At 35.3% G+C, this 25,473-nt stretch overlaps 1 protein-coding gene across 2 annotated transcripts in view; it reads left to right on the top strand.

The window, feature by feature from the left end:
- Positions 1-25,473, top strand: part of LOC306647139 (phosphatidylinositol 3-kinase regulatory subunit gamma) — an 86,278-nt gene that overhangs the window by 24,357 nt on the left and 36,448 nt on the right. For both annotated transcript variants that reach the window (XM_079116156.1, XM_079116157.1), the window contains exons 2-3: positions 24,594-24,702; positions 25,243-25,341. In XM_079116156.1, the coding sequence (XP_078972282.1) occupies positions 24,594-24,702; positions 25,243-25,341 (208 nt within the window). The remainder of the gene's footprint in view (positions 1-24,593; positions 24,703-25,242; positions 25,342-25,473) is intronic.

Below are 25,473 nucleotides of genomic sequence, written 5' to 3'. Positions count from 1 at the left end.
GATGGATTTGAAGGTGAGAAAAGTTTATTAGGTCAGCGAAGGAGGAGACAAACCTTTGTCTAGAAGGAAGAACCTAGAAGGAAGAACATGGGCTTGAAGAATGTAGGTTGGATAATTGGATGAAGTCAGATTTTTTTTTCTTGGTAAAGAACAATTGTGAGATGAGGTAGACCGTGGTTCTCCATTACCAAGATTTTGCTTTTCATAGTTCCAGTTACTTGTAGTCAACTGTGGTCTGAAAATAGTAAATGGGAAATAACAGAAATAAATAGTTAATAAGTGTTAAATTACATACTGTTCTGGGTAGTGTGATAAAATCTTACACTGTTCCACTTTATGCCTGGGATGTGAATCATCCCTTTGTCCAGGGTAGACCCACTTAGTAGTCATCTTGGTTTGTCAGATTGACTGTTGTGGTATCTTGGGGGTTGTGTTCAAGTAACTATTACAGAGTAGCTTAATACCACATCTCGATGCCTAAATCATTTATCTCACTTCATCTTATCACACATCTCACATCACAAGGGTGAGTATATTACAGTAGGATATTTTGAGAGAGACTACATTCACATAATTTTAGTGATAGTATATTGTTATGATTGTTTTATTTCATTATTAGTTATTATTAATCTCTTACTGTGCCTAATTTATAAATTAAACCTTGTCAGAGGTATGTGTGTATATATAGGAAAAAACAGTATATAAGGGTTAGTACTGTCTGTGGTTTCAAGCATCCACCGGAGGTCTTGGATTGTTATCCCCTGTTGATAAGGGGGACTACTGTATAAAATGTTGGGCTTAAGATGTAGAGTAGCCACTGATGACTGTGTAATGGAAAAGGTCACTGGAAAGAGGCATATGGATAAATTACTAACAGGAAGGTAACCTCAGTTAAGACGAGAGAGTTTACAGTGGCATGAATTCCCAAGCTGTTGTAATTTTCTTCAGCAGAACTGAGCAGCTATGGAATGGAAGTAGTAGAAGCAGGTGGTGGAAGTGATTCCACATGGTTTAGGGATTTATTGTAACTGTGTGGCAAAAAAGCAACAAGGAAGTGGGTAGATAACTGGCAAGAGAGTGGTTGTTTTCAACACTGGGGGAATATTTCAATGAATTATGATGCATTCATATAAAAAAACTAGTTTTATAAAAATACAGCTCAGAAGACTGAGGAGGAAGGTTGAGTGTTTGAGGACAGCCTGGGCAATTTAGCAGTACACTGACTCAGACTTTTTAAACTGGGCAGATTATGTAGCTTAGTGGTAGAGTGCTTGCCTAGCATGTGTGAGGCCCTGAGTTTAATCCCTAGTAACATACGGGCGCATGCACACACATAGCTTAACATCACTAATCATCAGGGACATAAAAATCAAAACCACAATGAATTATTACTTCACTCCATAAGAATGGCTACTCTCAAAAAGATGATGTAGCTCAATAGTGCAGTTGCATGGGCATGTGTGAAGAGGCCTTGGGTTCAATTGGGCCTCAGCACCACATATGCATACACATACATACATGTATACATACATACATGTACACACATACAGACAAAAGATAAGTGCTGGCAAGGTTGTAGAGGAAGGGGAACCCTTGAACACTGCTGTGGAAATGCTAATTAGTACAGTCATAATGGAAAACAGTATGGAAGTTACTAAGAAAATTAAAAATAGAACCTTCATATGATCCAACAATCCTTCTATTGGATATATATCCAAAGGAAATGAAATCAGTGTGTTGAAGAGCTATCTGCACCTCATGTTTACTGTAGCATTATTCAAGAGTCAAGAAATAGCAACAACTTAAGTGTCCAACAACTGATGGATAAAATGTGGTACATATATATAATAGAATACTCTAATTAGAATAAAAAATAACATCTCACCTGCACCAAAAATGTCTTTAAAATAAATGCCATATAATCCAGCATCCTACTTCTGGTTATTTATCCAAAAGAACTAAAAGCTGGGTCTCAAAGAGGTTTTACATTAGTACCCTCATGTTAATAGCAACAATACTCATATTAGCTAAGAAGTGAAGGCAGCCAAGATGTCCATCAATAGATGAAGAGATAAATAAATGTGGTATATACATATAATAGAATGTTATTCATCTTTTAAAAAGGAAGGAAAGCCTGTCACATGCTGCAACATTTGAGAACATTATTTTAAGTGAAATAAACCAATCACAAAAGTCAAATACTATTTGATTCCACTTATGAGATATTTAAAGTAGTTAGCTGAATTCATAAAAACAAAATAAATGGTGGTTACTAGGATTGAGGGATGGGACAAAAGATGAGTAGTTGTTTAATGTAATGGGTACAGAGTTTCAGAAACTACCTTGTCAACAGGTCATTAAATTTTTTTATATTTAATTCTTTTTTTTTTTTTTTTGGGTGCTGGGGATCGAACCCAGGGCCTTGTGCTTACAAGGCAAAAACTCTACCAACTGAGGTATCTCCCCAGCCCCTATATTTAATTCTTAATAGTTATCAGATAGGTCCAATCAAGAAGTATCAAATACCCATTTGAAGTCATAACCCATGAAGTGGGAACTTACCTACAAATGAAACAGATTAGAATGATGACTATTTCTTGTAGAAATTAATGTAATTAATGCAATTATAGGCATCTCAAAATATAAAAACTGATGAGTAATAAATTCACACATGGAAATCCCTACTTTAACTTTGAGTAAGATGCAGTTGTTCTTACTAAATCCTTCCTGATATGTCTTGAAGATTCCTTAATACAAAATGTTTGGTATCCAGCCAGGCTCAAATAGTATTGTCTCCAATCTCTCTTTACCCAAACCTACCACAATCCCTTTCTCTTAAACTTCTATTTAGTACTTGTTGGTAATGACTTTTGATATTTAGTTATCACTTTTGTTATTGTTGAGTCCGAGTCTGATTTTCAACTATGAAATGAAAATATGTAAGGAAAATATATGACTGTATAGATAAAACAATGCTGAACATAGTAATTATTCAATAAATATAATAGGTATCTTTCTGCCATTTACCAAATTTGTGACCCTAAACAAGTCATACTTATTATACATTTTTTTCTACCTATCAAGTGGAGCTAATTTGAATAATAACTCTTTGAACATTCATGTACAAATTTTTGTATGAACATGTGTCTTCATTTCCCTTGGGTATATACGTAAGAGTGGAATTGCTGAGTAATATTTTATATCCCTGATGGCAACGTATGAGGGTTCCACTTTGTACTTGTCACTAACACTTGTTATTATCTTTTTGATTAGAGTCTTCTTAGTATGCAGTGTTATCTCACTATGGTTTTGATTCATATTTCCCTAATGACTATGAGGTTGAGCATTTTTAGTTGTGCTTACTGAATATTTGTGTATCTTCACTGGACTGTCTATTCAGCATTTTATTCTTTATGACACTATTGCAAATGGGTTATTCTCTTAATTTCATTTTTGGATTGTTCATTGTCCTTATGTAAAAATACTATTGATTTTTGTATATTGATTTTTATATCCTACAATCTTGTTGAACTCCTTTATTAATTCTCATAGCTTCTTGTATGTTCCTTAGGATTTTCTGTATGGAAATAGACATACTTCTTTTCTTACTTCTTTTCAATCTGGATGCCTTTACTTATTTCACTTCATGAATTGCCCTGGCTAGAACTCAAGTACAGTGTTGAATAAAGTAGTGAGAGCAAATATCCTTTTGTTGTTCCTGATCTTAGGGGAAAACACTCAGTTTTTTATTAGTAAATACGGTATTAGCTGTAGGCTTTTTATAGAAGTTCTTTAGCAGGTTGAGGAAATTTCCTTCTGTCCTTGTTTTTGAATATTTTTTTAAATCGTGAAAGTGTTTATTTTTTCAAATACTTTTTCTGTATCTGTCGAGATACAGGTTTTTGTCCTTTCTTCCATTAATATGGTTTATTGCCTTGATTGGTTTTTGTTTATTGAACCAACTTTGAATTCCTGGAATAAATATCAATTGCTTATGGTATATAATCCTTTTTATATATTGTTGGAGTTAATTTGCTAGTATTTGTTGAGGATTTTTGTGTCTGTGTTCATAGGGATATTGGTCTATAGTTTACTTATGTTGTCTTTTGCTGGCTTTGGTATCAGAAATTGGTCTCATGAAATGAGTTGAGAAGTGATCCATACCTCCTTTCTCTTATAGGTCTAATCCTGGTTAACTTCAGTTTTGTTATTGACTATTGACTTTTAAAATATATTAATGCTATTTTTTGTTCTGGTTATTTTTATTTTTATTTTTTGTGATATTGGGAATTGAACTGATGGCCTTCTGCATATTAGGCAAATACTCTACCTCTGAACTACATCCCCACCCCACCCTCCCCCTTTTTAAAAATTTTATTTTGAGACAAGGTTTTGCTGAGTTATCCAGCCTGACCATGAACTTAGGATCCCTCTGCCTCAGCCTCCCAAGTAGCTCGATTCAGGATTACAGGTGTGTGCCACTGCACCTACCTGTTCTGGTTATTTTTAAAAACCCATATAAATATTTTATGATATTCATAACTGAATTTAACTTACCAGTTGGGAATGACTTTTAGTACCCCGGCAAAGTATTGATGAAATTTCTGATATTCCAGTGAAATCTGTTGAGGGTACTATGTCTCTCTGGTGGCCAGATAAAAAGGCCCATAAAAACTAGAGATGGTAGAGACTGTGTAGTTACAATCAATCAGGTAGTTAATAGAGAAGCAGTTTAAGAGGATTATCTAAAGTTACATTTCTAGGTTATGACTGAGCCAGGAGATTTTACTTTAGACCAGTAATTTTCATATACCAATGATTAGTAATCTGTAAAAAGGATATGTTTAGGGAAAAAGTTTTAGTTCCATCTGTGTATGTGTGATCAATGCTAAGAAACAATGTTCTGTTTATATTAGTGGAGTGTTTAAAATATATCATGATTAATCATCCTGTACTCCCAACTGGAGAAGTCCTTCAACATATATTAATTGATATATAATTAATTTATTGCTACAAGGAGGAAATTATTAGTAGTAATATGGATATTTTTGGAGTTTTCAAGGCTGTTAATTTTAACAGAAGCCAAATTATAATGGTCACATGAGTGGTCAAAAAAGGTAGTATCAAAATGAATTGAGCCTGGCACAGTGGTGTGCACTTGTAACCCTGCAACTTCAGAGACTGAGGCAGGAGGATCACAAGTTTGAGGCCAGCCTGGGCAACTTAGCAAGACTGTCTTGAATTAAAAAATAAAAATAGTTACTAGGAAGGTAACTAGAGTACCCCTGGGTTCAATCCCCAGTACTGGGAGGCATGGGAGGAGTAAAAAATAAAAGAATTGAAATCTGAAGCAACTGTAGCTTGGGAGAGGTTCAGAGGGAGAAAAATCCACATTAGTGTATCAATCTAAAGGTAGGCATGTGCTCTGCCACTGAGGCGCATCCACATTCCCTATTTTAACCTTAAATTAATTAAAGTTTTTCACACACACAAAAAAATCATTGTTCATTTTGGTTGTGAAACAGTCTTTTAGAAAATTCTATTTTTTTAAAAAAGCAGTAGTATAATTTAAAGAGAATGCATGCATCTCCAAAGATAAAATCATAACTTTTAATTTTGCTGAGCCAAGAAGCTCAACTGAAACTACCTGCTGGAAACTGCACAGTTTTCTGTCTTGACGTCAGTAACATACGATCCAGATTCTATGTAATGATTGGCTGTTATACTGTTTTCATTCAGAGATTAGTTTTGCCAACAACATCTGATTTGGGATTGGGATTTAGCTCACAAAGCAAACTGGTTGTTGGGCCATAGGAAAGGGTTAGTGTTACTAATGAGCATGCTACAGAGAAATCATTCCAGTGAGGAAAAATCGCATTTATCCATGCATGAGCAAAACTGTTCGTAATTCAGTGTTGCATGCCAAATAGTCAGTGAAGTCGGGATTTGAATGTGGCAGTTCACTGATGCTGGGGAGAAATTTTGTTTAATCATTATCTTTTTAAAAGAAGTTGGTAAAAGCTGTCTTATTTTGTATTTCAGAAAGATGGAAAGCTTTTTGTTTCTCTCCTTCTGTTTCCATAACTTTATTTTTAGGGTTCAAAAAATTGAGATTTTAAAAATTAAAATAGCATTTTTCTTTTTTTTCCTGAAGTAGTGTTTCTTTGCCCTTGGGTAGCTTAATGAGCCAGTCATTTTTTTCTAAGTATGTTTCTCCATCTGTGATGTATATCACTAACATCCTGGGTAGTTCTAACTTGTTAGATTTTTATTTCTCTAAAATGAAATAAATTTGTGAGCTTTAGGAAGTATATTTAGAAGTTATTTTATTCTGCATTTTGAGTATTTTATAATATCTGTTTATTCATTATTTTTTTTTTTTTTTTTGCAGTGCTGGGGATTGAACCCAGGGCCTTGTGCTTGCGAGGCAGGCACTCTACCAACTGAGCTATATCCCCAGTCCCTATTCATAAATTTATGTACTGGAATTCTTCTTGTTTCTTGGTTCCTTAACAGGAATAAGTAACAGCTGGTCTAAGGTTTCCAGAAATTGAGAATACCTTTCTACTAATGTGGTCAGTTATAGTACTGTGGCTAAAACTTTCTATTTAGATAGTCAGAATTTGTCAGCTGATGAACTATTTCAGGTTTTTGCGTGCTTCTCTTTGATAGCACCATTTGTCTTTGGTAATGTTTAACAAGATAATATTTTTATGTTCTTAGTATTTAAGTATTCTCAGTACTATATGCAAAGGTTTATGTGAATGAAACATTTTCCTTTTTTTAAAGAAAATTAAAAAAATATTTTTATTAGTTGTTGGTGAATCTTTATTTATTTATTTATATGCAGTGCTGAGAATCAAACTTGGTGCTTCACACATGCTAGGCAAGTGCTCTACCACTAAGCCACAGTCCCATCCTGGAAACATTTTTCTTAAGCCAAGAATTTTCACATCAAGGATATTTGTAGAAGAAAGGATTTACTATTTGGAGAATAAATGTTAATTAAAAAACGATGAGTTGAGCTGGGTACAGTGGAGCGTGCCTGTAATCCTAGTGAATTTGAGAGGTTGATTGCAGGTTCAAAGCCAGCCCCAACAATTTAGCAAGACTGTAAGCAACTTAGTAAGACCCTGACTCAAAATAAGAAATAAAAAGAACTATGAATGTAGCTCAGCGGTTAAGTGCCATTGAGTTCAATCCCCAGTACAAAAATAAAATAAAATAAATAAAAATTTTAAAATGAGTTGAGAAAGGGAGATATAAAGGGGGCATTGTAAATTCCTATTTTTTTTTAATTAATTGATTCAAATAAGTAACTTAAATGCTTAACTGCAAAAAGGAAACATGAATTAGTTGATTTTTCTCTTTCCTTTGTTAATGAAATTTTAAGACAAATTCTGATCTTCTTTGCTATCTATAGTTATACTAAACAACCAACAGTAGCCAGCTAAGCTAAAGTACAGGAGATTCTTTTCCAAATATAGGAATGACTAATTTTGTTTTTCATTTTAGTTCTGTATATGTTACTTTAATTTGGTTTAGTGATAACTGAAATATCCTGTGATTGGCTTATAAATATTTTTGGTGCCTACTATGTTACTTTTGCTGAGCAGTGTTTTGTTCTTTAACAAATAGGCTTTTGGAAAAGAGTGTAGGATCAGGCTATGAGCCTCTTCTTCATTTTAGCTCTCATTTTTTCAGGGTATAAATTAGCCTGTACTAAAAACCCATTTTGTACCTGGACAACAGGGCAATAATGAGGAGGAAAAAAAATCCCTTTCTGAAACATAGGTCTGAGTAGATCAGTGATCTTCAATGCCTTCTGTGCAAGTGGTAGAACCTAGGACCCTGCTCATGCTAAGCAAGTGCTTTACTGCTGAGCTATATATATACTGGGCCTTACAAATTTTTTGTTTTGAAAACACCTCACACTCTTTATTTTGTTTTGTTTTTGCGGTGCTGGGGATTGAACCCAGGGCCTTGTGCTTGTGAGGCAAGCACTCTACCTACTGAGCTAAATACTCAACCCTACACCTTACACTCTTAAACATTATCAGAGACTAAAGAGTTTTTGATTATTTGAGTTGTGTGAGTTATATTATTGATATGAACCAATTTAGAAATTAAAACTGACAATTTCTGTGTTAATTTTTATTCATTTAAAAATAACAATAACAAGCTGGGATGGCTAAGACAGGAGGATTGCAAATTCCAGGCCAGTGTACAATTTAGCAGGACCCTGTCTCAAAATAAATAAAAGGAGTTTGTGTTTTGGCAATTGCTTATAATCCCAGCAACTTGGGAGTCTGAAGCTGGAGGTTCTTGAAAGTTGGAAGCCTGGACAATTTCGGAAGACCCTGTCTCAAAATAAAATACAAGGGGCTAGGGATGTGGCTCATTGGTTAGAATGCCCCTGCGTTCAATCCCCAGTACTGTAAAAACAAAACAAAATAAAACAAAAATGATAACAATGGCAAACATATAACATAAATAACATTTTTTTTTCTTTTCTTTTTTTAGTGCTGGAGATTGAACCCAGGGCTTGATGCTTAGGAGGCAAGTGGTTTACCACTGAACTACATCCCACCTTCATAAATAACATTTTTAAGGAAAAAATAATTTGTAAAACAAATTTAGTTAAAAGAGTGGTATTACTTAACATTTTTTCTTTTTCTTTTCTTTCTTTTTTTTTTTTTTTTTTTGTTACTATGGATTGAACCTAGGGACGCTCTGTCTACTGAACCACATACCCAGCCTTTTTTATTTTTTGAAACAGGGTCTTGTTAAGTTGCTTAGGGCCTTGCTAAGTTGCCGAGGCTGGCTTTGAACTTGTGGTCTTCCTGCCTCAGTCTCCCAAGCCGCTGGGATTATAGGCATGTGACACTGCACTCAGCTGGAGGAAGTATTTTAATACTAATTGGTATTAATAGTTAATACCAAAACTTGACAAGTTTCTTAAAGGTTAGTTGAAATGTGGAATCTGAAACCATATCAAGGAACTTTTCAGATTCTGTTACATTAAGATTCATTGGTCTGTCTTCTATTTTGTATGTATCTCTTACCAATGCATGATGTTATAAAATCATGTATTTAAAACATTATAAATCATGTTATAAAAACTATATTTGAAAATACTGCTTGACTAAGTTATGTAAATCTTATAAATATTTTCATATTTTGTTCGGCAGTATTAAGCAATCATATGACTACAGGTCAAGTAGTTCTATTCTTAAAAATCCAAAGTCTCTAATGTTCAAAATCAAAAATTTTTTGAGCAATGACATGATAATACAGTGGAAAATTCCACACCTGACCTCATGTGACAGGTCACAGCCAAAATGCAGGTGCACTCAAAATATTGTATAAAATTATCTTCAGACTGTGTGTACAAGGTGTATATGAATCAAATGAATCTCATCCTTAGATTTGACCCATCCCAGAAGATCTCATTATATACATGCAAATATTCTAAAAAGACCTGATATCCAAACACTTCTTGTCCCAATCATTTTTGATAAGGAGTACTCAACCCTTATTACCAATTATCAGAAAAAAATTAGTTAATGCAAAGCTTTCAAATTTTTCAAAATTCTAATTTTCTCTTGAAAGTTTGATTTTATTGATGATAACAAATATGGTCTATAGTTTTCTATAACATGATAGGCTTATTTTATTTTCATGGAAAATGTCTGCTAAAAATCTAAGTATGAATATAGTTTGTTAGTCATTCTTTTAAGGAATGTAGCTCAGGGGTTGATGGTTAATGCCACAGTTCATTGGCATTAACTATATTCATAGTGTTCTTTTTTTTTTTTTTTTTCCTTCAGTGCTGGGGATTGAACTCATGGCCTTGTGCTTATGAAGCAAATACTCTACTAACTGTACTATATCCCCAGCCCTCATAGTGTTCTTAACCATTCATATTCAGAACTTTAAAAAATCATTCTTAATAAAAACTTAGAACCCATTAAATAGCAACTATCCATTCTCCTAGTCCTCCCTCCCTGTAGTCCCTGGTAAGGTCTGTTTTCTGTCTCTATGAATTTGCCTATTCTAGATACCTTTATATAAGTGGAATCATACAAATCTTAACTTTTGTGTTTCCTGTTGATGGATATTTGGGTTATTTCTAGCTTTTGGTTATTGTGAATAAGATTATGAACATTGGAATACAGTTTTTTGTTTGAGTTCCTACTTTCATTTCTTTAGAATATACCTATAAGTGAAATTGCTGTACCATATGATAATTCTGTGCTTAATGTTTTAAGGAACTACTGTTTTCCACAGTAGTTGCACCATTTTACATTTCTACCAGTAAGGCACAAGTGTTCTAATTTCACCAGATCATCACCAACACTTGTTTTTTTCCATTATTTTGATAATAACCTTCCTACCATACCATACTTCATACCATACTTCCTGGGTATGAAGTAGTGACTCATGGTTTCAATTTACATTTCTCTAAAGACTTATGATGTTGAGCATCTTTTAATGTAGTTATTGACCATTTGCATATCTTTATTAGAGAATGTCTATTCAAGTCCTTTGCCAGGTTTTGAATTTTTTTAATTGTTGAAGTTCTTTATATTTTCTGGATAAACATATGATTTGCAAATATTTTTTCACATTCTGTTGGTTGTCTTTTCACTGTTTTTAAAATTCTTTTTCTTAACACCCAGTCCATCTTAACATTATTTTGATAATGTCCTTTGATACATGTGCATTTTTAAACTTGATAAAGTCCAATTTACCTTTTCTTTTGTTGTCTGTGCTTTAGGGGTCAAATCCAAGAAATTGTCAAATTCAGTGTCATAAACATTTTCCTCCTATATTTTCTTTAAAGATTATAGTTCTCTTGTATTTAGATCTTTGATCCAGTTTGATACAGTTTTGGCATATGGGTAAAATTTCATTCTTTCACATATGGATATCCAATTATCCCAACCTCCTGTGTTGAAAAACTTTTTTTTTTTTTTTTTTTTTGGTACTAGGGATTTAACCCAAGGATGCTTTAGCACTGATCTATCCTCTCAACCCTGTTAAAATTATTTTTGCAGGGTTGGGTTTGTGGCTCAGTGGTGGAGCGCTTGCCTAGCATGCGTGAGGCCCTGGGTTCGATCCTCAGCACCACATAAAAATAAAATAAGGGTATTGTGTCCACCTACAATTAAAAAAATATGTATTTATAAAAATTGTTTTGGGGCATCATAAACCTTGCCCATATAGAACTGAACTTAATTGATACGTATTTTGTGTGTGTTTTAACTGTTCCACTGTCTTTCCTTTTCCCATCTTTCTTCCTCTTCTCAGGCCTCCCTGTTTCTGGAAATACAACCACATTAAAATTGGGCTAACTAATAACTCTGCAATGGCCTTTAAGCTTCAAGTGAATGAAAGAGTTACATGTCTCTCACTTTGAATCAAATTCTAGAAATGATTACATTAGTGAGGAAGGCGTGTTAAGAAAGATGAGATAGGCCAAAAGCTAGGCTTCTTGCACCAAATAGTTAGCCAAGTTGTGAATGCAAAGGAAAAGTTGTTAAAGGAAATTAAAAGTACTGCTCCAGCAAACACATGAATGATAAGAAAGCAAAACAACCTTATTGTTGGTATGGAGAAAGTTTTACTGTTCTGGATAGAAGATCAAACCAGCTATGACATTTCCCTAAGCCAAAGCTAATCAGAGCAAGTCCTTAACTCTTCAATTCTGTGAAGGCTGAGAGGTGAAGAAGCTCTACAGCTTTGTTTATGAGCTCTAGTAGTATTTGTTTTATTTTTGTTCAGTGAAACTTTCTATATATAAGATCATATCATCTGCAAATATTGTTTTACTTTTTCCTTTCCAATTTGGATGCCTTTTATTCCCTTTTCTTGCCTAATTTTTCTGGCTAGAACTTTGAGTCTTGCTCTGTCATTTGCATCATTTTGCTCAGAATTCAAAGTTCCATAGAAAAGACCCAAATTGCATTTAGATTTGCTCTCGTCTCTCGGTCCAGGGAATAGAAGGGAACTTTGATTTGCTGAGATGTATACATGGGGAAGATTAATCTACCTGAAGTTGGGATACTATTACCAAAGAAGGGGAGATGGATTATCAATATTCAGAAAAACCCCAACTAAAACAAAAAGTACCATTTGTTCCAAAGCCCTACTTAATTATAGTTTGTTTTGGCAAATCCAGGACTAGAACCCAGGTCCCTGATTCATGGGCCAGTACTTTTGCCCATTTTTATAGAATTTGTTACATTCTAACCATGAATTTCTTTTTTTAGAATACCCAGTTCATTCAATTTGAATTTTCAATTTTACTAGTTGTCACAATTTAATAAGACTGCTTTAAAGCAGCATTCTCTATTACTTGGAAGAATTTATTGGATGTTTATTTTAAACTAAAGGTTTCTAAATTAATCTAAAAGTATATGTTGACTATGCATATATACAGCATTCCATGTAAGGCCTTTTTTTTTTTTTTTTTTTTCCTGTACTGGGGATCAAACTCAGGGCCCTGTGCTTGCGAGGCAAGCTCTCTACCAGCTGAGCTATCTCCCCAGCCCCCATGTAAGGCTTTACTTGCCACTCAAGAATTGCTTATGGCATGCTTACAGTATCAAAACTTCATTCTGCTCCTGCATGAGCATTTCCCTAATTATTTTATTTCTTTAGGTTATTGACTTATGACTACTTTCATTCAAAAGCATCTCCCCAAACATTTACTTTTTTTTTTTCTTATTAAAGGATCATCCATTTCTGTACAAGTGAGAGATAGTTTGAGAAGTGGTTAAGAGGACAGACTGGAGCAAAACAAGACTGCTTGGGTTCCTTTTATAGCTCCAGCCCTTAGAGGTTGAACAAAAGCTAGTTGCTTAACTTCTTTGTGCCTTGATTTTCCATTTGTAACATAGATATAATGGTATCTATTTTAGAAGGTTGTTGTGAGAATTGTTAGTTAATATATATATATAAAGCCTTTAGAACAGTGCCTGACATATAAGTAAGCATACATGTTGGTTATTATGTGCCCTCACTAGGGAGGAATATTGGTGGCAATCTTTTTACTAAGCCTGGTATGACAATATTATTTGGTTTGATAATCTTAAGATGGGTAAATACATTTGGGAGTTTCATTACTAACTCAACAAAATACTTGAGAGATTCTGTCATGTATAGGGAGGTACTAAGGTTACAGTACCTAATGTAATATACATTGCTTGTTAGGAGCTGGTGGTTTTGTAGAGGATGTAGACAAAGTTGGTTATTTTAGTATAGACTGAGAAGTACAACAGTAGGGTTAAGCAGGAAATGCTTATAATATCAAATGGGGACCGCTGGGGTTGTGACTCAGTGGTAGAGTGCTTGTCTAGCATGTGCGAGGCACTGGGTTCCATCCTCAGCACCACATAAAAATAAATAAAATAAAGGTATTGTGTCCATCTACAACTAACAAAATAAAGTTATTTTCATCTACAACTAAAAATATCTTAAAAAAATCAAGTGGGACACTTCAGTCTTGCTGGGGGAGAAGACATATGAAAAGGTTCCCTGAAAAGATACTGAAGCATGACTTACATGTAGGAATTAGCCAGGTGGGGACTGGGTGACTGCAGATAAAATTTGGAAGTCTTCAGCATGAAATCACCTCAGAAAAATGTATAAAATATTGTGTTGCAAGTTTATGTGGAAGACTGTGAAACAGGCTGAATGTTTTTAAAAAATGCTACACCAAAAAATGAAAATGGCAACTGATACTTATCTGTAGGTAGGTGTGTGGGAGACTATAGGGAGTAATTATTACCTATGGCAGTATGGGTTCAGGTCATCCTGATCTTCCAGGTTTGTGTATGTGTGTGAGAGTGTGTGGTATTGGTGTTGAACCCAGGGCATTCTGCCACTGAACTGCATCCCCAGCCCTTTTTATTTTGAGACAGGGTCTTGTTAAATTGCCCACATTGCCCTTGAGCTTGTGATCATTCTGTCTTAGCCTCATAAGTAGTTGGGATTATGGTTGTGCGCTACCCCAGCCAGATTTTTGGAAAGAAAAGCCAAACATGAGAATTTCGATGTGGAATTCCCCAATTTTTTTCTTTCCTTTTTTTGGTACCAGGGATTGACCTTAACCACTGAGCCACATCCCCAGATCCCTGTTTTTTTGTTTTTGTTTTTTAATTTTTTTTTTTTTTTTTTTTTTAAGGCAAGATTTCACTAGGGTGCTTAGGACCTCACTAAGTTGCTGAGGTTAGCTTTGAACTCACAATCCTGCCTTTGCCTCTTGAGCTGCTTGGATGAGCATGCCTGGTGGAATTCCCCAGTTTTTGAATGTTGGTAAATCAAAATACTCTGGGCATGGGGAGACAGTACCCTCTGAAAGGTCAAAACAGTATAGTATGACCACTAAAATCAGCCCTGTGAATTGCTAGTTTGTGATGGGTATAGTATAGAGTGGAGGGGTAGGATGGAGCCAAGATAAATTCCCAATGATACTCCAACTTGCCTGGGGAAAGGAGCCTATGAAAGAATGACCCAGAGAGGTAGAAAAACTATAAAGAGTATAGGGTCAGAACTGGGGTGTAGCTGAGTGATAGAGCGCTTGCCTAGCATGTGTGAGGCACTGGGTTCCATCCTCAGCACCACATACAAGTAAATAAATAAAGGTATTGTGTCCATCTAAAAAAATATTTTTTAAAAAAAGAGAATAGGGTCTCCGATACTGAGTAAAGAGAGTGTTTCAGTATCAAATATTACAGATAATGACTGAAAAATGTCTTCTTAATTTAGCAACACGGTCAGTGACCTTGGCAAGAACAGAGTTTGGGGTTGGGAGGCAGAATTGCAGTGAATTCAGAAGGGAATTAAAGTGCAAAGAGGCAACGTTCAGCTCTTTGCGAAAAGCTTGGGTATGAAGGAAGTAGAGGAAGTGTGGATCTTAACCTGAGATTTGTAGATTTCTCCAGTGTTACGTGTAATATACTCATTTTTGTGTATATGCAATTTTTTTGAGAGAAGACTTAAAACTTTTTTCATCAGTTCTCAAAAGGAGTTTATAACCCCAAAGAATCACTTGTCTCAGGGGGACTACATTAAGTGATTTGGGCATATTTATAACTTTTTGGGAAAGGATCCAGTAAAACTGGAGAGTCTAAAGATCTCAGGGTACTAGAGGACTATAATCCCTCTGGTAGAAAGGACATGAGATCTAGAACCATTGGTAGAGGGACTAATTTAGATAAAAAAGAAAAAAATGGGAGTAGAGGCATATATATTTATAGGTGAATTATAGGAAACTGAAGTAACTCTGCTCACACTCTATTATGTAGGATGTGAGCTGAGTCTGCCAAAGATGAGTGAGGAAAGTGTAAAATGATGTTTGAAAAGGCAGAGGTTTGAAGTAGCCATAATGAAGAATGGGGAGAGTAGAAAATTAGGGAAAGACTGTGGATTGTGTTGAGGGTCCACTTCGGTTGGAGACTACTAGTGAAACCAAATTGAAGATGGTATAACTCCCTAGCTAGGGAGAGAGTGGAAAAGTATGACAATGATCTGTGTGTTTGGGATCTTGGCAGGCAGGTGCAGTTGGGAGGATAAGAGAGGCAAAAGAGATGAAAGTTGTTAGGGATAAATACCAGCATAGAATAAAAACGTAAGTCCTGAGTAATGGACATCTCAATGAAGTGAAAGAATGGTCGGAGAATTGGAGTGAGAAAGATGTAGAGATAAAAGAATACATTTGTGGGTTAGGAAAGAGGTTCTCATTCTAGTATACTATCAGAATTACCAGTTGTATTAAAAATAACAACAACAGCATTATCTGTATCATCTTGAATTGACTGAATCTGAATCTCCAGGGATTTGGGCCAAGGTATCATTGTTAGAAAAGTTCCACACAAAATTTAAAAAATTTAAATTTACATACAGCAAAATTTACTCTTGTTGGTGTACAGTTCTGTGAATTTTAACAAATGCATAGTGATGCCCTCTGTCAGGATAGGGTAGGTGGGAATAAGTGAGGGAATATGGATTGGTTTTGACCACCATCTACTTTGCTTTTGCACTGAAGCTATAACCATCAAGTTCAGAGAAGTGAATATTACTACAATGGATTAACATTTCCTCCATTTCCTCCATCACTTTCTTAAGTCTAGATATGGGATGGACACATTTATGTAAAGAGCCAGAGAGTAAATAATTTAGCCTTCACAGGCCTTGCATGGTCTCTAATGCTTCATTTTTTAAAATTTTGCTCGGTATTAGGGAGAGAACCCAGGGGTGCTCTACCACTGGGCTACATCCCCAGCCCTTTTCACTTATTTGTTTAATTTAGTGATAGGGTCTCATGAAGTCGTCGAGGCTAGACTTGGGATTCCTCCTGCCTCAGCTTTCTGAGTAGCTGGGATTATAGGTATGATCACCACACCTGATAAGCTGGGGGGAGGGGTGGGTATTCTGTGTATTCTGTGTGTGTGTGTGTGTGTGTGTGTGTGTGTGTGTTTACAACCATTTAAAGATCTAAAGACCATTGTATTCGTCTTACAAAAATAGGCAAAAAGTATCACAATCCCTGGTAAATAAGCAATACAATAATAAGTCAAACTCTGATGTGCAACATTTGCTGATTTCCAAAGTACAAATGTTCCCACTGTAATAGATTTTAAATTACCAGTGCAGCATACATAAAGCAAATTTTCAAAGAGATGCCCCATAGCACAAAATATTTCCATTATATAAATTCATCAGATGTAAATAACCTCAAAAGCATAGGTGGTACAATTTAATATAGCAAAATATTAATGAAATGATGAGTTTTGAGTATTTATTACCTTTATTTTTTATAAAATGTATTTAATTATGAACTTATGATTTAGTTTTTAATGATAACTATGTATGACAATGGCTTGCAAAATTCCTGTAAACATAATCAGGACTTAGTAACCTACGGGTTTCAATATACCATTTCTAAGGCTTAGAAAGGTGAGATGTTTTACTAACTCTGATTTAAGTGGTAGACCCAGAATAAACCATAGGTTTCTTTTAATTTAATTTTGATGTTTATCAAAGCAATTTGAGTTTATAGTTTAGAAAGAGTACAACAAAATTTATAGTAAAAGTAGGAGAGGCAGGCCTGGTGGTACATACCTATAAGCCCAGGGCTTCTCTTTTTCCTTCATGTTGTGAAATTCCACAGGGTTATGCCTTGTTTTGGGTCTTTTTTATTCATTGTGTGGGCATTTTAATTCTGAAAATGTATGTTTTTCAGGTCTGAATTTTTTTTTCTCTTATTTATCTTAAGTGTTTTGCTTCCTGTCTTCTAGAACTCCTTGTTAGTTTAGTATTGGATTTTCTGGGTTGATTTTCTAACTCTCTTATTTTTCATCCTGATTCTCCTGTTTTTCATTATTTTCTTTTTTGTTCCACTTCCTGGGAGATTTCCACTTTATTTGTCAGCTTGACAATTGAGGTTTTTTTGTTGTTGTTGTTTTTAATCTGCCATAACTTTAATATATTAAGTACTCGTGGACTGGAGTTGTAGCTCAGTGGTAGAGCACTTGCCTAGTAGGTGTGAGGCACTGGGTTCCTTCCTCAGCACCACATGAAAATAAATAAATAAAATAAAGGTGTTGTGTCCATCTACAACTAAAAAATATTTTTTAAAAAAGTGCTCTCAAGGCTCTGGTTTCAATCCCCAGCACCATGGGGGGGGGGGCAGTGCTCTCATTCTTTGTACTTCATTATCGATTTTTGTGTGTTTTATAGATGCAGTATTTCCTTTTATATATCTGAAGATATTATACCATTTTTGTGTATTTGTGAAGTTTTCTTCTCCTTGACTGTTTACTTCCAAGTACTTTTTCTTTCTCTTTTTCTGTCTTCCTCAAATGTCTGGTGTTTTAAAAAAAAATTATTTTTATTCTTTTGTGGCAAATGTACATTACAAAATTTACCATTTTAACAACTTTTATTATTTTTTCGCATTTGACAAATTTATTCAAATTCCAGAAATCTTGTTTTCACAGCAGAGTCTTCTCTGTCTTCACTTTTTTTTTTTTGCCAATGTGAAAAATATTTTTATTTTTACAGAATGCATTTTGATTCATTGTACACAAATGGGGATACCACTTTTCATTTCTATGGTTGTACACACTGTAGATTCACACCATTCGTGTACTCATACATGTACTTAGGGTCATGATATTTGAACAGTTTTTAAATGTGTAAGTTCTGTGGCATTAAGTACATTCACATTGTTTTGTAACTATCATTACCATCCATCTCCAGAACTTTTCATCTTCTCCATTTGAAATTCTGTATCTATTAAACACTCCTGTCACTGCTCCTGTAAGCCCCTGGCGAGTGCCATTACTTTATGTCTCTATGAATTGATCTGTTCTGGGAACTTCATGTAAGAAGAATCACATATTTTGCTTTTTGTATTTGTCTTATTTTACTTAGCATTATGTCTTCAAGGTTCATCCATGCAGTACAGTGTGTCAAAATTTCCTTCTTTTAAAGAGGTTTGTTCTTTTTTAAGAATGATATACACTAAACAGATTTGAAGCTCCATGCAAGAGCGTAAAACTTCTTAACTTGCCTTTTGCTGAATGGTGATAAGATGATGAGTACCTTTTTCATTGGGTCATCCCAAAATATCAATATTTTAGGTCTTTTTTGGAGGTCCTGTCAGTTTCTCGAGAGAAAAATCTCAGTAACTTCTGCCTGGGATGTAACTTGACAGCTCATTGTTCAGAGAACAGGGGAAGAAAAGAGGCTTCAGGCACCTATTCTTTGGTAGACTTTTCCTTGATTATGCTGTTGTCAATAAAAAGCTCACCCCTATTCTTAGCTGTAGTTGGTGTTCCCTGAGTTCACTTTTTCTCATTGTTTTTCTGTGCGTTGACAGGCAGCCTTTGTCTAGTGAGAAACGGGTAGCTGCTTGGTTGCTTGGTAGTGTTGGGGAGAAAAACTGAGGGCCTAACTGTTCTTTCAATATTCTCAGCTAGTTCTGTTTTCAGCTCCATCCCTCAATCCTCTCTTCAAAATTATATTGTGCCTTCATTTCCTGGTCTTTTCAGGGTGCAGTGGTATGAACAGATTATTTTTGATTGGATTTTCTCTCTTTAGGCTTGGGTTTCATTTTTTGCATTCTACTAAGTCAAATTCATCAGGTTGCATTTCCTGTATTAAAGTTGTGTTGCTATTTTCTGTTGTTTCCTAATTCCTTTGTTATTGTGTTTATACCTTTAAAAATGTATTTTATTGTTAATTGGGAGTGATTTACAGAGGGAGTGAAGAACTACAAGTATGTACTATATTTTAGCTACTGTACTCCACCTGAATGATTTTTTTTTTCTTCACCCTAAAGAAGCCGTCTAAAGAGACGTTCTATCAACAATGGTATCAACTGGGAGCTTGTTAGAAATGCACTCCCAGGCCCCAACCTAAACCTAGCAAATCGTATTCTGCATTTTATAGGACCTCCCCCAGCCCTTGAAAGATTTAAGCACATATTAAAATGTGAGAAGCACTGGTCTAATTCACTGGTTTGATGTACGACAGTACTTGATACATATTAAGTGCTCAAAATATATTTTATCGAATGAATACCTCATGTGTCTTCTGTTAGATAAACACTAATCTAGAAAAGATCCAGAAGTTAGAAATTGTTTGAAGCTATGGGAGTAGATGAGTATATAGAATAAGAAGAGAATAAATACAATTTTCTAATACTAGACAAAGGTGCCAAAAATATGCAATGGAGAAAAGATAGCCTCTTCAACAAATGGTGCTGGGAAAACTGGAAATCCATATGCAACAGAATGAAACTAAACCCCTATCTCTCACCCTGCACAAAACTCAACTCACAATGGATCAAGGACCTTGAAATCAGACCAGAGACCCTGCATCTTATAGAAGAAAAAGTAGGTCCACATCTTCACCTTGTTGGTTTAGGATCAGACTTCTTTAACAGGACTCCCATAGCACAAGAAATGAAAGCAAGAATCAATAACTGGGATAGATTCAAACTAAATAGCTCTCTCTCAGCAAAGGAAACTATCAGCAAGGCGAAGAGAGAGCCTAAATAGTGGGAGAATATCTTTGCCACTCATACTTCAGATAGAGCGCTAATTTCCAGAATCTATAAAGAACTCAAAAAACTCTACATGAAGAATATAAATAACCCAATCAACAAATGGGCTAAGGATATGAACAGACGCTTCACAGAAGAAGATCTACAAGCAATCAACAAACATATGAAAAAATGTTCACCATCTTTAGTAATAAGAGAAATGCAAATCAAAGCTACCCTAAGATTTCATCTCACCCCAATTAGAATGGCGAGTATCAAGAATACAAGCAACAGTAGTTGTTGGCAAGGATGTGGGGAAAAAGGTACACTCATATATTGCTGGTGGGACTGCAAATTAGTACAGCCACTCTGGAAAGCAGTGTAGAGATTCCTTAGAAAACTTGGAATGGACCTACAATTTGACCCAGCTATCCCACTCCTCGGCCTATACCCAAAGGACTTAAAATCAGCATACTACAGAGATACAGCCACATCAATGTTCATAGCGGCTCAATTCACAATAGCCAGACTGTGGAACCAACCTAGATGCCCTTCACTTGATGAATGGGTAAAGAAACTGTCATATACAATGGAATATTACTCAGCTATAAAGAATAATAAAATTATGGCATTTGCAGGCAAATGGATGAAATTGGAGAATATCATGCTAAGTGAGATAAGCCAATCTCAAAAATCCAAAAGGTGAATGATCTCACTGATAAGCGAATGATGACACATAATGGGGGGTTGGAGGGGGGCAAGAATGGAGGAAGGAAGGACTGTATAAAGGGAGAAGAGGGGTGGGAGGGGTGGGGGGAAGGGAAAAAATAACAGAATGAATCAAACATCATTATCTTATGTAAATGAATGATTACACAAATGGTATGCTGTTATTCCATGTACAAACAAAACAACAACATGTATCCCATTTGTTTACAATAAAAATAAATTAAAAAAACCTGAAAAAAAAAAAAAAGAGAGACAAGGAAATATCAATTTTAAGGTGTGGTAAAGGAAAAGAGAGGTCCATCTAGGGAAACTCAGAGCTTAAGAGGCCCAGAGTATGGAGGTGTGGGAAAATGAACACCCTTCAAAGAAAGTGCTACAAAGTTTGGGTTATATTTCAGAGAGAGCCTTTGATTTGTAAAACTAGGTGTGCCCCAGCCAGACTGGAGACAAAATATTTACGCCCAAATCCCAGGATAAGAGTATGAGGGCTGAGATCTGCCATGAATTCCTGATTTTAATTAAGTACCTAAATCTGATTCTTAATTTTTTTGGGGGGGTCATACTGGAGATCAGATGTAGGACCTTGTGCATATTAGGCAAATATTCTGCCACTGAGCTATACCACTAGCCCTTGTTTTTTTTCTTTTTCTTTTATTTTATTTTATTATTTTTTTGAGACAGGATCTTGCCAAGTTCTTCAGTCTGGTCTCAAACTTGCAATCCTCCTATCTCAGCCTTCTGAGTAGCTAGGATTATCTGAGTGCTCTACTGTGTCTGGCTAACAACTATATTGATATATAATTCACTTAACATATAGTCCACTCACATAGTATAATGTAATGATTTTTATTATATTCATAGAGTTGTACTATCATCATCACAACCAATTTTGGAACATTTTCATTACCCTAAAATAAATCTTGTATATGTTGATAGTGATGTCTTATTCCCTCTTAGCCCCTTAGTCTAGGTAACATTAATCTAATTTAGCTTTATAGATTTGCCTGTTTTAGATGGTAGAATCATATAATATGTGACTTCTTAGTGTAATGTTTTCAGTTTTATCAATGTTGTATTATATATTAGTACTTCAATTCTTATTGATAATATTCTAATGTGTACATATTTTATATCATTAATTCATCTGTCGATACATTTGAATTATTTCCATTTTTTATATTATAAGTAGTGCCGCTGTGAACATTCACGTACAAGTATTTTTGTGGATGTATGTTTCATTTTAGAGGATATGTACATAGGAGTGAAATTGGAGGGTCATATGGTGACTCTTTGTTTAACCTTTTGAGAAATTACCAGACTGCTTTTCCAAGAAATTGCATCATTTTTGCATTCCCAACAGCAGTGTATAAGAGTTCCAATTTCTCTGCATCTTCACTCACACTTGTTATTACTGTATTTTTTAAATTAAAATCATCTTACTGGGTGTGACCTGGTATCCTTGTGGTTTTGCATTTCTCTGATGGCTAATTATGTTGAGCATCTTTACACAGCTTGTTGTCCATCTGTATATCTTCTTTTAGAGAATCATCTATGTAGATCCTTTGGCCATTTTTAAAATGGGTCATTTGCTCTTCATTACTGAGTTTCAAGAATTCTTCAGGTATTTTAGAGAGGTTTCTTATCTGTATTTTAAAAAATATTTACAGATATATTATCAGATGTTATTTTCAAAAATTTTCTCCCATTGTTTTTTGTTTCTCGGTAGTGTTTTTGTTGTTGTTTTTACTGGGAATTGAACCCCAGGGCTCTTTACCACTGAGCTACATCTGCGGCCCTTTATATTTTATTTTGATGCAGGGTCTCACTAAGTTGCTGAGGCTGACCTGGAACTTGGGATATTCCTGTCTCAGCTTCCAGAGTTGCAGGGATTATAGGTGAATGTCACCATGCCCAGCCTACTTAGTAACTTTTGAATGAATTGTTTGGGAAGGGGCTTTACTGTGTTTTTGGACCATAGTACAGTTTTATTGAATTAAAGGTCACTTTTATAAGGAGGAAAAAATGTAAATAGCTTGAAATTTTTACATTTTAGGCAATTATTGGTAGAGTTCCGAAATGACTCCTTCTTTGGATAGCATTAAACATAAATAACACTTAATTTGATTGATAATTGTCTGAAAAATTTTCCCCTACCCTGATACTGGGGATTGAACCCAGGGGTGCTCTACTACCGAGTTACCTCCCTAGCCCTTTTTATTTTTTAATTTTGAGACAAAGTCTCAATAAATTGCTGAGGCCTTGAACTAGTTATCCTCCTGCTCTGAGTCTCTGGGATTACAAGTGTGAACTGCTGCACCAAGTTAACTATTTCAATCTTTTTTTTTTATAAAAAATCATAAATTTACATAGGGCAATGTTGCTTGATTCATTGTTATTTTTTCCCCTCCCCCCCAACCCCTCTTTTCCCTCTATACAGTCCTTCCTTCCTCTATTCTTACCACCCTCCTTATCCCTAACCCTAACCCTAAACCTAACCCTAACCCTAACCCTAACGCTAACCCCTCCTACCCCCCATTATATGTTCTCATCCGCTTATCAGCGAGATCATTCATCCTTTAGTTTTTTGAGATTGGCTTATCTCACTTAGCATGATATTCTCCAGTTTCATCCATTTGCCTACAAATGCCATAATTTTATCATTCTTCATGGAGGAGTAATATTCCATTATATATATATGCTACAGTTTCTTTATCCATTCATCAACTGAAGGGCATCTAGGTTGGTTCCACAATCTGGCTATGGTGAATTGAGCAGCTATGAACATTGATGTGGCTGTATCTCTGTAGTATGCTGATTTTAAGTCCTTTGGGTATAGGCCAAGGAGTGGGATAGCTGGGTCAAATGGTGGTTCCATTCCAAGCTTTCTGAGGAATCTCCATACTGCTTTCCAGAGTGGCTGCACTAATATGCAACCCCACCAGCAATGTATGAGTGTACCTTTTTCCCCACATCCTCGCCAACACCTATTGTTGCTTGTGTTCTTGATAAATGCCATTCTAATTGGGGTGAGATGAAATCTTAGGGTAGTTTTGATTTGCATTTCTCTTATTACTAGAGATGTTGAACATTTTTTCATATATCTGTTGATTGCTTGTACATCTTCTTCTGTGAAGTGTCTGTTCATTTCCTTAGCCCATTTGTTGATTGGGTTATTTGTATTCTTTGTGTAGAGTTTTTTGAGTTCTTTATAGATTCTGGAAATTAGTGCTCTATCTGAAGTATGAGTGGCAAAGATTTTCTCCCACTCTGTAGGCTCTCTCTTCGCCTTGCTGATAGTTTCCTTTGCTGAGAGAAAGCTTTTTAGTTTGAATCTATCCCAGTTGTTGATTCTTGCTTTTATTTCTTGGGCTATACGAGTCCTGTTAAGGAAGTCTGATCCTAAGCCAACAAGGTGAAGGTTTGGACCTACTTTTTCTTCTGTAAGATGCAGGATTTCTGGTCTGATTCTGAGGTCCTTGATCCATTTTGAGTTGAGTTTTGTGCAGGGTGAGAGAAACTATTTCAATCTTAATATTTTTTGGTTAAGGAACTGCTCCTGAACTGGGCATGCTGACACAGGCTTGTAATCCCAGCAGTTTGAGAGGCTGAGGTAGGAGGATACCAAATTTCAGGTTCAACTGAGCAATTTACTGAGATCCTGTCTCAAAATAAAATGAAAAAGGGCTGGGGATGTAGCGCAGAGGTAAAAGTGTGCCTGGGTTCTATACCCAGAAAAAGCTGACTGAAAAAATGAGAAAACAAATAGTAATTTATATACGCAAAATGATATTCATTTCTCTTCTAGCTCTTCCACCAAAGCCACCTAAGCCAATGACTTCAGCAGTTACAAATGGAATGAAGGACAGTTCCATTTCTCTTCAGGATGCAGAATGGTATTGGGGAGATATTTCCAGGTAACTAGAATTTTACTATAGTTGAGAGCAGGTTTTTCTCTTTGAGGAGGGGGTACTAGGGATTGAATCCAGGGGGCACTCTATGACTGAGCTACATCTGCAGTCCTTTTTTTTTTTTCTTTTTTTCAGACAGTCTGTCTAAATTGCCGAGGCTGTCCTTGAACTTGCAGTCCTCTTACCTCAGCTCCTGAGTTGCTGGGATTACAAGCATTCACCATCATGATTGGTTGAGTGCAGTTTTTTTAAAAACTCATTTTTTTAAATTTTAATTTTTATTTATTCTAATTAGTTATACATGACAGCAGAATGCATTTTGATTCATTGTACACTAATGGAGCAAAACTATTAATTTCTCTGGTTGTACATGATGTAGAGTTCATACCATTTGTGCAATCATACAGGTACCTAGGTTAATGATGTCAGTCATATTCTACCATCTTTCCCACTCCCCTGGCCCCACATCTTGGTAATATCATATGAACACAACTAATGCTTAAGTGTTTTCATTTTTCCTGTAAATCCTGTAATTCTGTTCTTCAGGGAGGAGGTAAATGACAAATTACGGGATATGCCAGATGGTACCTTCTTGGTCCGAGATGCCTCAACAAAAATGCAGGGAGATTATACTTTGACTTTGAGGTAAGTACATTTTGGCTAGCATTCTCCTAGTATTATTTTAGTTCAGGGTTTATGGAGAATTCTGTATTTTATTTAAGTATTCATAAGCCTATTTTCATATTTTTATTTAATTCAGATATGTAATTATCAGTT

This window comes from Sciurus vulgaris, assembly GCF_902686455.1.
Source record: "Sciurus vulgaris genome assembly, chromosome: 1".
NCBI classification, from domain to species: domain Eukaryota; kingdom Metazoa; phylum Chordata; class Mammalia; order Rodentia; family Sciuridae; genus Sciurus; species Sciurus vulgaris.
This window is presented reverse-complemented; position numbering and strand designations above follow the sequence as displayed.